General features: G+C 43.3%; 2 protein-coding genes across 2 annotated transcripts in view; one reads left to right on the forward strand and one right to left on the reverse strand.

Annotated features, from left to right (window-relative positions):
- LOC117729855 (putative claudin-24) overlaps positions 1 to 2,033 on the reverse strand; it is a 5,392-nt gene extending 3,359 nt beyond the window's left edge. Inside the window, exon 1 of the mRNA XM_034531236.1 lies at positions 1,961 to 2,033. The gene's annotated coding sequence lies outside the window, so the exon portion shown is untranslated. The remainder of the gene's footprint in view (positions 1 to 1,960) is intronic.
- Positions 1,392 to 15,000, forward strand: part of wwc3 (WWC family member 3) — a 25,225-nt gene continuing 11,616 nt past the window's right edge. The window contains exons 1-6 of the mRNA XM_034531235.1: positions 1,392 to 1,881; positions 9,061 to 9,170; positions 10,002 to 10,202; positions 10,784 to 10,860; positions 11,724 to 11,803; positions 14,786 to 14,915. Of these exons, the coding sequence (XP_034387126.1) occupies positions 1,736 to 1,881; positions 9,061 to 9,170; positions 10,002 to 10,202; positions 10,784 to 10,860; positions 11,724 to 11,803; positions 14,786 to 14,915 (744 nt within the window). The 5' untranslated portion in view covers positions 1,392 to 1,735. The remainder of the gene's footprint in view (positions 1,882 to 9,060; positions 9,171 to 10,001; positions 10,203 to 10,783; positions 10,861 to 11,723; positions 11,804 to 14,785; positions 14,916 to 15,000) is intronic.

Here is a 15,000-nt window from a genome sequence, read left to right on the forward strand (position 1 = left end):
GTTATGTTTAAATATGCAAATGAGGCGTTATGTAAAGATAACCTTTGGTGAATTAAGAATAAATATACAGACACAAACAGACAAAGAAGTAAAATTAATGTCTTCTTTCCTCTAGAATGAAAGAAGACGAGTTATGAAGGAAAACTATAACTAAATGTTGATGATATAGAAAAATATGTATAAAATATCCTGAATTTAAAGTAAAAGTATATAAATGTAGCTAAAGTAAAAGTATTAATTGATAAGTAAAATGTTTTACTTTCATATCTAATGTTTCTGAATATTACTGCATTAATGTGTACGTTACATTTTAACTCCTTTTATATCCCGTCATGGAAATATTCAAATAAAAGTACCTCAATTTGTCGGTAAGTACTTTTTTAATTACTATTTGAGAAGAAGCACTTTGTGACTCCACCACTGGGTGAAGGTTAGGAGAGCCTTTTTTCATGTTTTAACATATATTATTATTATTATAGTTATAATCCTAAAACTTTTTTTTTATTGTAATAAATTAGAATATTGTTTGAGCATATTTCTTATAATTTATACTATATTTACATTACAAATTAGATGTTTAAGTAAATTAAATGATTCTCACTATTCTTTAAGATGTTCCGCCTGTTTGTTATAAATATCTTAATATTAAACAGATTTACATTTTACATTCACACGGCAATCTCATAGAGAAACCAATATTTGGTCAGGTTTTAACTTGAATTAATTTACATATTTAAACCTAACATTGTAATTTTTATGTGTGCCACTGAAGGCCACATAATGTATTGAAGTTTAATTAAATAAAAATATAGTTTATAATATGTCGGCACCAGTAAACGACTGTAACGCGTTTAGTTGTGTAGTAATTTTAACATGTTGTGTAATTGGCCTGTGACTGCTTCTGTTTGTCTCCCATTGTCAATAAAGTTTTGACACTTATGATGACAGCGGTGCTGCTGCTATCTCTAGCTGGAGACACAAGATGGCGGCGTTGTACCGCTTTAAAGCTTTTTAGGGGGAGTTGTCCCTTTAATAGAAAGTTAAACTCTCGTCGCCACAAAACGATGATATTCATTTACGTTTTTTTTTTTAATAAGGTTATTGGACCGTCGCGTCACGTGACTCCACCGGTTTGTCATCTGACAGTTTTACAAATAAAGTTCTAACTTTCTTCTTCTAACCGCTGTTGTCGGCTGATTTAAAACATTTTTTTAAATAATTAAAAAACGTTAAATTAACTTTATTAACCCGTTATTTTCACCAGAATAAAGAGGTTATTTATTTACGTATTATTTATTTATTCTTCTTTTTAATATAAGTGTGGCGCTGCCGAGCTCTCCGATTGGACCGGAGCGGCTCGCGTCGCGACCGTTTATGCAAATGAGCTCTACCCGAATATGGACGCGGAGGAATGAAATATGGTGGAGGAGGCGAACATGGAGGCTCCGAGCACCGCGAGAGCGCCGCGGTAGTGGGCTTTTATTTTTTATTTATTTATTTTCTACCTTGGAGGAAGAGAACACGCGGATGTACTTTCACCCGAACTTCAACGGGAAAGTTTTATATATTTTCGCCTCCATTATTGTTGCCGTCGAGTTCGCTGTAATGCTGTGAAGACCAAACTTTTATTTATTTTTTTTACCTCGGGGGGAGGAGGAGGAGGAGGAGGAGGAGGAGGGGGGGTATATAAAGCAGGAGGGCAGAGGGCTCCAGCCCCCCGCTCCGTCCCGACGCCATGCCGTGGGTCAGCGGTGGGACCCGGAGGGAGAGCTCCGAGCTGCCGCTGCCCTCGGGCTGGGAGGAAGCTCGGGACTACGACGGCAGGGTGTTCTTCATCGACCACAACACCCGGCAGACGTCGTGGATCGACCCCAGAGATAGGTATGCATGCGCGCACGCACGCAGGGCCCCGGGAGTCACGCGCACACACGCACACACACACACACACACACACACTCACGTGCACGGTTACGGTGTGGACCGTGAAGGCACCACCGGGGAATCGGATGACGTCACCCGCCGTGCAGCTGCTGATACTTTCCCCCAAATGTCTGTTTAAAGAAAAAAAAAAGTCCTGACAGGTCTTTGACGTGAAATCTAGACAGCAGCCCTGCCTTTCCGGTGCGCGTGCGCGTGCGTTTGTCGGTGCGCGCGTGCGTGTGTGTTCACACACTTGCTGCTGCTCTAAAATGTTGTGTTTTGTTTTTACTGAGAAACTTGATGTCAAATCTCATCAGCAGATTTATGACCTGAAACATTCCTGAAACACACGCGCACGCGCACACGCGCACGCACCTGAACAACAACAGTGATCTATTGTTATCAGCTTTCATTTAATTTTCACATTTAAAAAAAAAAAGGTCTTTTTAGAGTTGTAAAATTAACCCATTAAATGTGTGTTTCACACACACACACACACACACACACACACACACACACACACACACACAAAGGGCTTTAAACTCCAACTCCCAGAAATCTTTGTGGCTTAAAAACTAAAAGAATGCTAGGAATGCCAGTTGGGCCACTGGGAGAGCTGCTGGGATGTGCTCCGGTCAGGGACTGGTCCCGGTCCCCGACGGGTCCCAGTCTGAACCAGTGGGAATGTGGTCTAGATAAGAACCTGGTTTCCCTGAAGCCCCCCCTCCTCCTCCCTGATGAACCATTGTTGTGTGAAGCTGATAGCCGTTTCACAAGATCTCAGAGAGGGGTGGATCGGAGTCCTTTTGGGGGGGGGCGCTTTCTTCTTTTCTTCACAGTTGCGTCACTGAAGAATGTCCTCGGCGTTTGTTCTGGTGCCGCTCGGTGATTCACAGGTTTATGTGTCCCGTCACCAGATAACTCGACAACAGTAAACAACAACAACGAGGTGTTGATGGAAGTGTGGGGGGGGGGGGGTTGACAGCCGGTGGGCCGAGTGGTTTTTAAAAGGACTTTGTCGTCGTGCACGAGAGAGAGAGAAGTGTTTTGAGTTGTCAGTTATGACTGTTAATCATAGATATCACATGAAACTTCACCACTTCATCACTCACATTAAGAGTTATTGTGTTATAGGGTCAGAACATGACCTCATAGATATCACATGAAACTTCACCACTTCATCACTCACATTAAGAGTTATTGTGTTATAGGGTCAGAACATGACCTCATAGATATCACATGAAACTTCACCACTTCATCACTCACATTAAGAGTTATTGTGTTATAGGGTCAGAACATGACCTCATAGATATCACATGAAACTTCACCACTTCATCACTCACATTAAGAGTTATTGTGTTATAGGGTCAAAACATGACCTCATAGATATCACATGAAACTTCACCACTTCATCACTCACATTAAGAGTTATTGTGTTATAGGGTCAAAACATGACCTCATAGATATCACATGAAACTTCACCACTTCATCACTCACATTAAGAGTTATTGTGTTATAGGGTCAAAACATGACCTCATAGATATCACATGAAACTTCACCACTTCATCACTCACATTAAGAGGAGTTATTGTGTTATAGGGTCAGAACATGACCTCATAGATATCACATGAAACTTCACCACTTCATCACTCACATTAAGAGGAGTTATTGTGTTATAGGGTCAGAACATGACCTGTATGAAGATGCACATGTTATAATCTTTTCTTTTGTTCCGTCTCTAATCTTTAATCTGAAGTGACTGATTGCTCAACGTGTCGGGGATCGAACTCGCTAAATCTTAGTTTATACTCAACGTACCGCTTCATCCTCCTCACCACCAGGGGGCGATCACACAGATGAAGTGAGACTGAAGGTGTAACCACTAAACTCCATCAACAACCTCCACTACAGAGAGGAGGTTATAATCACCTGTAGACTCATATCTCATGTTCATGAACTACTTTATTACCTTTAAACAACACTGGAGAGAAACTAGGATTAAATGTTATAAACATAAAGGTTGAATATCCTGTAAAATATACACATGGAGATTTTTAACACTCCCTGTTTCTAAGTGTGTGTGTGTGTGTGTAGGCTTCTTGACTGTGGAATGAGTGTTATGTCAGGCATGCCGACACTAATGCCCCCGGGGGGGGGGGAGGGGGGGCTCTGCTCGTGGCCCCAGACAAAGCAGAACAGAGGCAGTTCCCACGTGTCCTCCTCCTCCATTAGCTCTGTTATGCAACGGATCGGCCTTTCTGCTCACGGAGCACAACAAATGTAATTATTGTGTACAAAGGGGGCGTGGCCCCAGAGAGGTCCTTCACTAGCTGAACCCCCCCCAGAGGTCCGTTGTGACGCCTCTCTTCTCCTGGGCTCACACACACACACAGAGACACACACACACACACTGAGTGTGTGTGTGTGTGTCTTTCCTGAGCAGACACGACGTGGTCGAGTATGTTCACGGTGACGCGCCGCTCACGGCATCGGGCCGCCGGTCGGAGCTCGTGGTGAATGTGAAGAATGCTCCCTGAACAGGACCTCCAGCTCCGGGGGCCGCCATTGTTGTGTTTCTGTTCCCCACACACAGACACACAGACACACACACACACACACAGACACACACACACACACACACACACACACACACACACACACACGTGTGCATGGCCCTTATTGGAAAAGGGAGCAACGTGTGTTTGACGGCGTTGAAGCTTTGTGTTTCAGCACTTTAACACATTTACATATATATATATATATATATATATATATATATATATATATATATATATATATATATATATATATTACGTATATAAACATCTAGGTTACTGTTGTGTCTTTAGTATCTTATCATTTAGTTTTATAGTTTACTTATTTCTTAAACTTGTTTCTGTTGTTTACTGATGTCTCCGCTGTGGGACAAATAACGGCTGATATTATCTTCTTAAAGTTTGTATTAACGCTATAGCACAGTAATGTTAAATCCATCAATTCTCTATAATATTATATATTTTTCTGTTTCTCGTTACACTCTTTTCAAAATAAACTTCAGCCGTGTTCACACACGTTAAATGAGCTTCCCCATAAAGAAAACATGCTCGTAGAATTGAATATTCAAGTTTAATATGAAGCCCCCCTGTGGTCAGGACCCCCCAGACCCAGACCAGGTCTACTTATAGGAACCCTATTTCCATGAGATTCAACACATATCGAGACGTCAGCTGCTCCAGAGAATCCTCATGAAGGACATTCCCCCCACGCCGTTGTCCACGCTTCAGCAGCCCGGCTCCAGATAGAAATATCCTCTGGACAGATTATTCTAGAATTCTGGACGGTCTAAATATATTAAATATGTTCATCAGCGTTTCGTTGGTTCTGTTTCAGAAATCTGTTTCTTTGATTGACAGATCCGTGAGATATTTATTAATAATATAATAATCTCCTTCTGTGGCAGCTTGTGACCAACCAGGATGTTTATTATTCATGTTGTTATACTTTGTCCAGTACTCATGTTCACTGAGCAGAGCCTGAACGCATCATGAGAACGTTATCATGTACCTTCAGTCAGTACTCATGTTCACTGAGCAGAGCCTGAACGCATCATGAGAAAGTTATCATTTACCTTCAGTCAGTACTCATGTTCACTGAGCAGAGCCTGAACGCATCATGAGAACGTTATCATTTACCTTCAGTCAGTACTCATGTTCACTGAGCAGAGCCTGAACGCATCATGAGAACGTTATCATGTACCTTCAGTCAGTACTCATGTTCACTGAGCAGAGCCTGAACGCATCATGATAACGTTATCATTTACCTTCAGCCAGTACTCATGTTCACTGAGCAGAGCCTGAACGCATCATGAGAACGTTATCATGTACCTTCAGTCAGTACTCATGTTCACTGAGCAGAGCCTGAACGCATCATGATAACGTTATCATTTACCTTCAGCCAGTACTCATGTTCACTGAGCAGAGCCTGAACGCATCATGAGAACGTTATCATTTACCTTCAGCCAGTACTCATGTTCACTGAGCCTGAACGCATCATGAGAACGTTATCATGTACCTTCAGTCAGTACTCATGTTCACTGAGCAGAGCCTGAACGCATCATGAGAACGTTATTTACCTTCAGCCAGTACTCATGTTCACTGAGCAGAGCCTGAACGCATCATGAGAACGTTATTTACCTTCAGTCAGTACTCATGTTCACTGAGCAGAGCCTGAACGCATCATGAGAACGTTATTTACCTTCAGCCAGTACACATGTTCACTGAGCAGAGCCTGAACGCATCATGAGAATGTTATCATTTACCTTCAGCCAGTACTAATGTTCACTGAGCAGAGCCTGAACGCATCATGAGAACGTTATCATTTACCTTCAGCCAGTACTCATGTTAACTGAGCCTGAAGGCATCATGAGAACGTTATCATTTACCTTCAGCCAGTACTCATGTTAACTGAGCCTGAACGCATCATGAGAACGTTATCATTTACCTTCAGCCAGTACTCATGTTCACTGAGCCTGAACGCATCATGAGAACGTTATCATTTACCTTCAGCCAGTACTCATGTTCACTGAGCCTGAAGGCATCATGAGAACGTTATCATGTACCTTCAGCCAGTACTCATGTTCACTGAGCAGAGCTTGAACGCATCATGAGAACGTTATCATTTACCTTCAGCCAGTACTCATGTTCACTGAGCAGAGCTTGAACGCATCATGAGAACGTTATCATTCACCTTCAGCCAGTACTCACGTTCACTGAGCAGAGCTTGAACGCATCATGAGAACGTTATCATTTACCTTCAGCCAGTACTCATGTTCACTGAGCAGAGCCTGAACGCATCATGAGAACGTTATCATTTACCTTCAGCCAGTATTCACGTTCACTGAGCAGAGCCTGAACGCATCATGAGAACGTTATCATTTACCTTCAGCCAGTACTCGTGTTCACTGAGCAGAGCCTGAACGCATCATCATGTAACTGAACTGAACCTCCTCTGGTTCTCCGTTAGCGGTGCTGCTAACGTTACTAGCTAACGTTACTAGCTCTCCTGTTGGTCTAAACACTGATTGGTTGTTTATAAAGTCACATGATCAGACAAACATGATCACATGTTCTACTGATCACACGTTCTACTGGATACTGGAGGATAAACTTTATTTACACTCTGATGGTGAACGTTAAACTGTCCGTTTCAGAATAATAATAATAATTAAAAAGATTTCTCCAGAGACCGAAACGTTCTGCTGTCACAGGACCAGACATTCAGATCTGTGGGACGACATGTTTTCCCTTCCGTCTTTCTCTGGAGCGAGGTCGGAGGTCAGAGGTCAGAGCGCTGACGTCACTCGTCAAAGGTTCCCGTGCTCCCGGAGCCACTGATAAGCATCAGGGCTCCAGCATGTGGTCTCGCCCTTCAGTCTCCGTGTTGGAGGACCTCCTCGTGCAGTCGCCGTCTGGACGTTTGTTGACCTCTCTCAAACACCGCAGGCAGCAGGTGGGGCGCGTGCCTGTGTTTGCTCTGCCCTCGTGTCTGGCTGCAGGCACGAGCCGGTCCGCACCGCGTCCGCCCTCTGAGTCGGACTTGAGCTGAGTTTAAACTGGCTGAAGGGAAGCCGGCTCACCTCTTTATTAATGTAACACACGACCAGACAGGTGTGTTGGTCAATGTTGTCGTCGTTGTTGTTGTGATGCATCTCTCCTGTTTTATTAGTAAAACCAAACCAGAGGTTTATCCCAGTGGATGAACTTTATGTTCAAAAAGGAACAGAGTTTGTTTAAAGGTAATAAAGTAGTTCATGAACATGAGATATGAGTCTACAGGTGATGATAACCTCCTCTCTGTAGTGGAGGTTGTTGATGGAGTTTAGTGGTTACACCTTCAGTCTCTGAGCTACACTCTCACTTCATCTGTGTGATCGCCCCCTGGTGGTGAGGAGGATGAAGCGGTACGTTTATAAGCATGAACGTCTTTTAACAAATCTCTGGTTAGACTTTAAAGTTTTGCTTTTGTGTGATTCTTTGTGGAGAAACTCAGTTTTACAGATCAGAGACTCGTCTGTTTCCATAAACGTATTGATGAGCATGTTGAAGTACCTGCCTAAAAAATGTTGTGTTTATCAGAGATGTGCTCAGTCATACAGAATGAAAAGAGCAAACAAATAAAGAGTCGTTGACTCAAAACAGCCTAATGATTAAGATCAACATGACAGACCATAAACCGTTACACCCTGGCCGTCTTTCTCTGTTGACATTCAGTCTCTGCAGATTCAAAGTTGCTCCCTCTGAACCCAAAAGGCAGGATGGAAAAGCGTGTTTTCTTTCTTTAAACAGTCGGCAAAACTTCGTCATTACCGTCAGATCTTTCCGACGGTCCTTGAACTCGTCACCGTGTGATCGAGGCTGCTGTCAGAAAACAAGAAAAATCCCTCCTCAAATAACATTTTACATCCATCAGATTGTGTTAAAAACATTACATTCTGAGCTCCTCAGTGAAACTATGACGTCATAGCTGTGTTAGAATGTGGAGGTCAAAGGTCACTGTAACCTCACCACATTTTAGAATCCATACAATTATGTTTATTTATTTAAACATTAGTGAAATGGAGGAGAGAATATTCTTCAGAATGAACGTTTACTTTCTGCTCGATTGACATTGAAAACCTTCAATATGACGGTTTCATTTGTTTACTACAGTATTAGTCGTGGGTCGGATGACGAGACTCCAACCCCGTTAACGTAGATCCTCTTTCTGCTATTTTTAAATGTCTTTTATATATATTTTCTATTTATTTTTTAAAAAAATTAAAAATATATATGTATATATTTTAAAATATAAAACTTTAAAAAAAAAATACAATAAATGATTACAAAAAATTATAATATTAAAATAATATATATAAAAATATTTTTTTATTCATTTATTGTATTTTTTTTTAAAAATCTCTCTCTCTATATATATATATATATATATATATATATAAAATCATTTTTTTTTGTTAATACATTTTATTTATATTTTAATCATTGTTTTGCGTGACTCTTTGTGTCTCTGTTGCGTTGTGTGTCTGTTGTGTGTCTGTTGTGTTTCCCATGTTCCTCGCCGTCCTTGACTCTCTGGTCTGTTCAGGATCACCAAGCCGCTGACCTTCGCCGACTGCGTTGGAGATGAGCTTCCTCTCGGGTGGGAGGAGGTCTACGACCAGCAAGTGGGCGTGTACTACATCGACCACATCAACAGTAGGTCCCTCTAGCTGAAGTGGGTCCCTCTAGCTGAAGTGGGTCCCTCTAGCTGAAGCGGGTCCCTCTAGGTGAAGTGGGTCCCTCTAAGTGAACCGGGTCCCTCTAGGTGAAGTGGGTCCCTCTAAGTGAACCGGGTCCCTCTAGGTGAACCGGGTCCCTCTAGGTGAACCGGGTCCCTCTAGGTGAAGTGGGTCCCTCTAGGTGAAGTGGGTCCCTCTAGGTGAAGCGGGTCCCTCTAGCTGAAGTGGGTCCCTCTAGGTGAACCGGGTCCCTCTAGGTGAAGCGGGTCCCTCTAGGTGAAGCGGGTCCCTCTAGGTGAAGCGGGTCCCTCTAGCTGAAGCGGGTCCAGTTTCAGCCGCCTCTCTTTTCTTATTAAACGCCTTCAGTGGAATATTGTACACGCTAAGTCCTGAAAGAGAGGGCCCAGTGCATGATGGGAAACGCCTGGCTGTCCCCTGATTGGCTCTTAAGTTTTGACCACAAACAACATGTTTTGTTGAATATCCTCATTTTCTTTAGATTGTTGCGCAATGAAGATTTAACAAACATCTTGTGGGCTCCATGATGATGATAATAATATTACTAATAATAATAACGCTTATTATTAAACCAGTTACAAAGTGTACTAAAAGCTAGAATACGATGCGTGAAGTCGAGGTTTAGCCTACTTTATGCAAATGAGGGCCGAGCAGCTCAACGCTATCATTCTACTATTGTGTATTTTTAATATTTGAATGCTTTAAATGCTGCGTAGCTAAATAAATGTTAAATAAATAAGGCGGTTATGTGTGAAGGATTGTGAAGCAGCTTCTGTGTCCCGGCCGTCAGAGAACACCCAGATCGAGAACCCGCGGACCCAGTGGCGCCAGGAGCAGGAGCGCATGCTGAAGGAGTACCTGGTGGTGGCCCAGGAGGCCCTCCAAGCCAAGAAGGAGATGTACCTGGTGAAGCAGCAGCGGCTGGAGCTGGCTCAGCAGGAAATGTTGCTCTTCCACGAGCTCTCCGAGGACAACCGCTCCATGGCCAGCAGTAAGAAGCCCAGTATAACTCTGCCTCTTTGTCTCTTTGACTCTTTGTCTCTTTGTCTCTGTCTCTTTGTCTCTCTGCCTCTTTGTCTCTCTCTGTCTCTTTGTATAACGATGTCTCTTTGACTCTTTGTCTCTTTGTATAACTCTGCCTCTTTGTCTCTTTGACTCTCTGTCTCTTTGTCTCTCTCTGTCTGAATTTTTTTTGTACAACTTTTGTGTTGCTGCTCAAGAAAGAATATTTGTTTACACACAAGAATAATAAAAGCATCAATAAGGAACCGATGAGAGGACCAGTATCGATACGGAACCCCGTGTTCTCTGTTGGTTCTGCTGGACCTTAGCTGACCTCATAATCTGCCCTGAACTTGGTTCCTGGTGCAGCCAGCTGTCACTCACAAAGCTTCCAGGGGGGCGGAGTTTACTCTTCACTTCCTCCAGTCCTCCACTAACCCTCCCTCCTTCCTCATGTGTTCACAGCGCTCTCCGGCTGTCACTCACAAAGCTTCCAGGGGGGCGGGGTTTACTCTTCACTTCCTCCAGTCCTCCACTAACCCTCCCTCCTTCCTCCTCATGTGTTCACAGCGCTCTCCGGCTCATCCTCAAACTCGAAATACGACCCCGACCAAATAAAAGTGGAGGTGGCCTGCAGGCGAGAGCGGGTGAGTCTTTATCGGAGGAGAACAATGGCTCCCTGTGGGGGGGGGGGCGGGGTGTGGCCCCTACAGGATACCCAGGCTCTAGCCCCGGGGCCCTCGGGAGGATGACATCATCGTCCTCATCATCAAAGGGTCAGGCCGAGGCGAGGTCACTGACTCATGAGTGAGGGCGTTTACCGGCTCGAGTTCAAACTGCCAAAGAAATCAACGTTATTTATTCTGTTAAAACGTTTATTTAAACGTTTTTAAACGCACGAAGTCCGGAGAGGTTTCTCCACAAGACATGTCAAAGGGATTTATAGCCAATCAGAAGTCACCGCTGCTCACCGTTTATCTAATCTCCACGTGTGGAAGTTGAGTTGGTAAAAGTCTTCACTTCATTTCCAGGGCGACGTTTCTCAGCTCGTAAAGTTGAGAAATTATAGCTTTTAAAGTTTTTAAATTAATATCTGACACGATTAACCCGTTTCCACTTTAAAGACAAATGTTCAAAGAATAAAAATAAAATTATTTATATATATATATATATATATATATATATATAATTTTATTTTGCATGAATTTTAATTATTTTAAATACACATTTGACACAATATACTTGTCTTCACATTGTTTGTTTATCATATATATATATATATATATATATATATATAAAAATTACATTTTTACATTATGTCTATCATTAGTCACCAACCAACGAGCCAAATTCCTCGTTTGACAATCAACCATCTCTGATCTATTAAAACCTCCGTACACACACACACACACACACACACACACACACACACACACACACACACACACACACACACACACACACACACACTCTCTCTCATGACTAAGCCCTTGTATGCATTGCTCCGCAGCTCTCCAGGCTGAAGCAGGAGCTGGCTCAGGTGAAGCAGGAGCTGCAGTACAAGGAGATGGGAGTGGAGACCCTGCAGGAGTGAGTGCCCCCCCCCCCCCCCCCCTTCTGTTCAGATCCTCTTGTTTCTTTCTCTCTGGTTGATCTACATATATTATAATATGTTTATTAACATCAAAGATGTGAGTCTTAAGCTCCTCCCCTTTTAATTTGAGTCTGGATTCAAACACAGAAGCGTCTTTTGTGCTGAGAATGTGATGTTGAGGCTCCGCCTCTAAAAGTGGAGGAAGAGGCACATTTTTGTAATGGAAAAGGGGGGACTCCACCTCAGGAAGAGGATGCACCAGTGAGGGAGGGAGCCAAGGCTGGACAGGAAGTCACTCCATGGAGGGGGGGGGGGGGGGGGGGGAACACACAGATATCTGGCAGCTAAATTCCTCAGCAGAGAGAGAGAGAGGGAGAGAGGGAGGGAGAGAGAGAGAGAGAGAGGGAGAGAGAGAGAGAGACCGACCTTATCTCTTAGATAACACGAGTGATTCCCAGAATAGCCGGCAGAAAGAATACACAGCTTGCAGAAAGTGTGTGTGCCATTGTGTTCTCCTGGTTGTTTTCCAGATCTCAGCTGTTGTCAGCTATATAGCTAATTGTTCTCATCAGATAAAGTAAACTTGTGACGCAGGAATGCTTATCCCCCCCCCCCACCCCCACCCCCCCCCCCCCACCCACACACACACACACACTTACTTTAATGGGCACGACTGTAAAACAGTTTATCTTCTGTTTGTTTGTATTTCACCTTATTGACACATTTAGCACATTTTCAGACACTTTTCTGTCTTAACTGGTGGATTTAAGGAAATGCTTCTCTACAGTGGGGGGGAAGGGGGGGCGGGGGGGTTGTGCCTTTTTTTTGCTAAGCATATGAACTCCCAGGCCAATGGGGTGGGGGGGGGGGGGTGACAAAGCAGAGCTTGTTTTGGGAGGAAGAGGCAGGGTGGAGGAACAGTACCTGCTGTTGGAGAGCGAAGGAAGCGGGTGCTGTGGTGATGGAGGGGGGGCGGGGGGCTCCACCCACCCACCAACAAACAACCCTGTTTAAAGGGACAGTACCCATGTTTCTGTGTGCTTCTTCTCCTCCAGAGTTTCACTGCAGGAGAAGAAACAAAGTGAAATTCATCTACTGCAGTGAAACACTTCAGAACATCGGTACTGGCCCTTTAAGGAAGCTCATAGAAACACTTCAGAACATCGGTACTGGCCCTTTAAGGAAACTCACACTAACACACTTCAGAACATCGGTACTGGCCCTTTAAGGAAGCTCATAGAAACACTTCAGAACATCGGTACTGGCCCTTTAAGGAAGCTCATAGAAACACTTCAGAACATCGGTACTGTCCCTTTAAGGAAGCTCACAGAAACACTTCAGAACATCGGTACTGGCCCTTTAAGGAAGCTCACAGAAACACTTCAGAACATCGGTACTGGCCCTTTAAGGAAGCTCATAGAAACACTTCAGAACATCGGTACTGGCCCTTTAAGGAAGCTCATAGAAACACTTCAGAACATCGGTACTGTCCCTTTAAGGAAGCTCACAGAAACACTTCAGAACATCGGTACTGGCCCTTTAAGGAAGCTCACAGAAACACTTCAGAACATCGGTACTGGCCCTTTAAGGAAGCTCATAGAAACACTTCAGAACATCGGTACTGGCCCTTTAAGGAAGCTCATAGAAACACTTCAGAACATCGGTACTGTCCCTTTAAGGAAGCTCACAGAAACACTTCAGAAAATCGGTACTGGCCCTTTAAGGAAGCTCACAGAAACACTTCAGAACATCGGTACTGGCCCTTTAAGGAAGCTCATAGAAACACTTCAGAACATCGGTACTGGCCCTTTAAGGAAACTCACACTAACAGACTTCAGAACATCGGTACTGGCCCTTTAAGGAAGCTCACACTAACAGACTTCAGAACATCGGTACTGGCCCTTTAAATCAAAGAGTTTTAACTTTGCGTACTTGAGGGTCTCGAGTCTCGTCACTGAGATTTCCCGTGCTCTCGGCGAGCCTTTGAACGCAGCACAATAAAACAATAACTTTGCATGTGGAGACCAACAAAGTGGGTCATTTACAGCCGGTCACATGCAGCGTCAGTATTTCATAACTCGCCACAATCTAAAATAAACACTGAACGTCGCCTCCCACACACACATTCTTCAGATGTTCATCTGATGATTTTATTCTTTTTATTTTTTTAACTTTATTTTCCACTGAGCTGTTTTCCAAATTAAAGCTCCGCGCTCGTTATCTAGAAAGAGAATGAAACTGAAATCGATATAAGACATTTAAACAACTATTAACACGACGTCATCATAGTTCAAAGCTTAAAACATAAATATCTTCCCCACAATTATGTGATGAAATATTACAACACATTCACAAATATGCTAATACATTATTTGTCAAGAATTAAACTCTTAATTAATTGAATTTATAATTATTCATTTCTATATTTTACCTTATGGACACTTGAAACTGGAAAAAAAATATATTATTTCTTTTAATACTTTTTATTTATTGACTTTTGATTTATGTAATCTGGATTAAAAAAACTATTATTATTAATAATGTAATCTCGGTCTAACGAGACGTCCAATTGTCTGCGTCTGAGGAGGAGGAGCTTAATAATGTAATCTCGGTCTAACGAGACGTCCTATTGTCTGCGTCTGAGGAGGAGGAGCTTAATAATGTAATCTCGGTCTAACGAGACGTCCAATTGTCTGCGTCTGAGGAGGAGGAGCTTAATAATGTAATCTCGGTCTAACGAGACGTCCAATTGTCTGCGTCTGAGGAGGAGGAGCTTAATAATGTAATCTCGGTCTAACGAGACGTCCAATTGTCTGCGTCTGAGGAGGAGGAGCTTAATAATGTAATCTCGGTATAACGAGACGTCCTATTGGCTGCGTCTGAGGAGGAGGAGCTTAATAATGTAATCTCGGTCTAACGAGACGTCCTATTGGCTGCGTCTGAGGAGGAGGAGCCAACTAACCGTGTCCCTGTCTCAGGATCGACAGGAAGATGTCGAGCAGTCAGACCAACTACAAGCTGGACGAGGCTCAGGCCATCTTCAGCGAGCTGCGCAGCATCAAGAAGACCATCAGCGCGGGCGAGAAGGAGAGGCAGGACCTCATCCAGGTGACGAGCAGCTGGACACATGAACGTAGAATATGACACAAAGTAACGGACACAGACGTCTGTCAGAGAAGAGCAACAAAGTATC

This window comes from Cyclopterus lumpus, chromosome 4, assembly GCF_009769545.1.
Source record: "Cyclopterus lumpus isolate fCycLum1 chromosome 4, fCycLum1.pri, whole genome shotgun sequence".
Classification (NCBI taxonomy): Eukaryota; Metazoa; Chordata; class Actinopteri; order Perciformes; family Cyclopteridae; genus Cyclopterus; species Cyclopterus lumpus.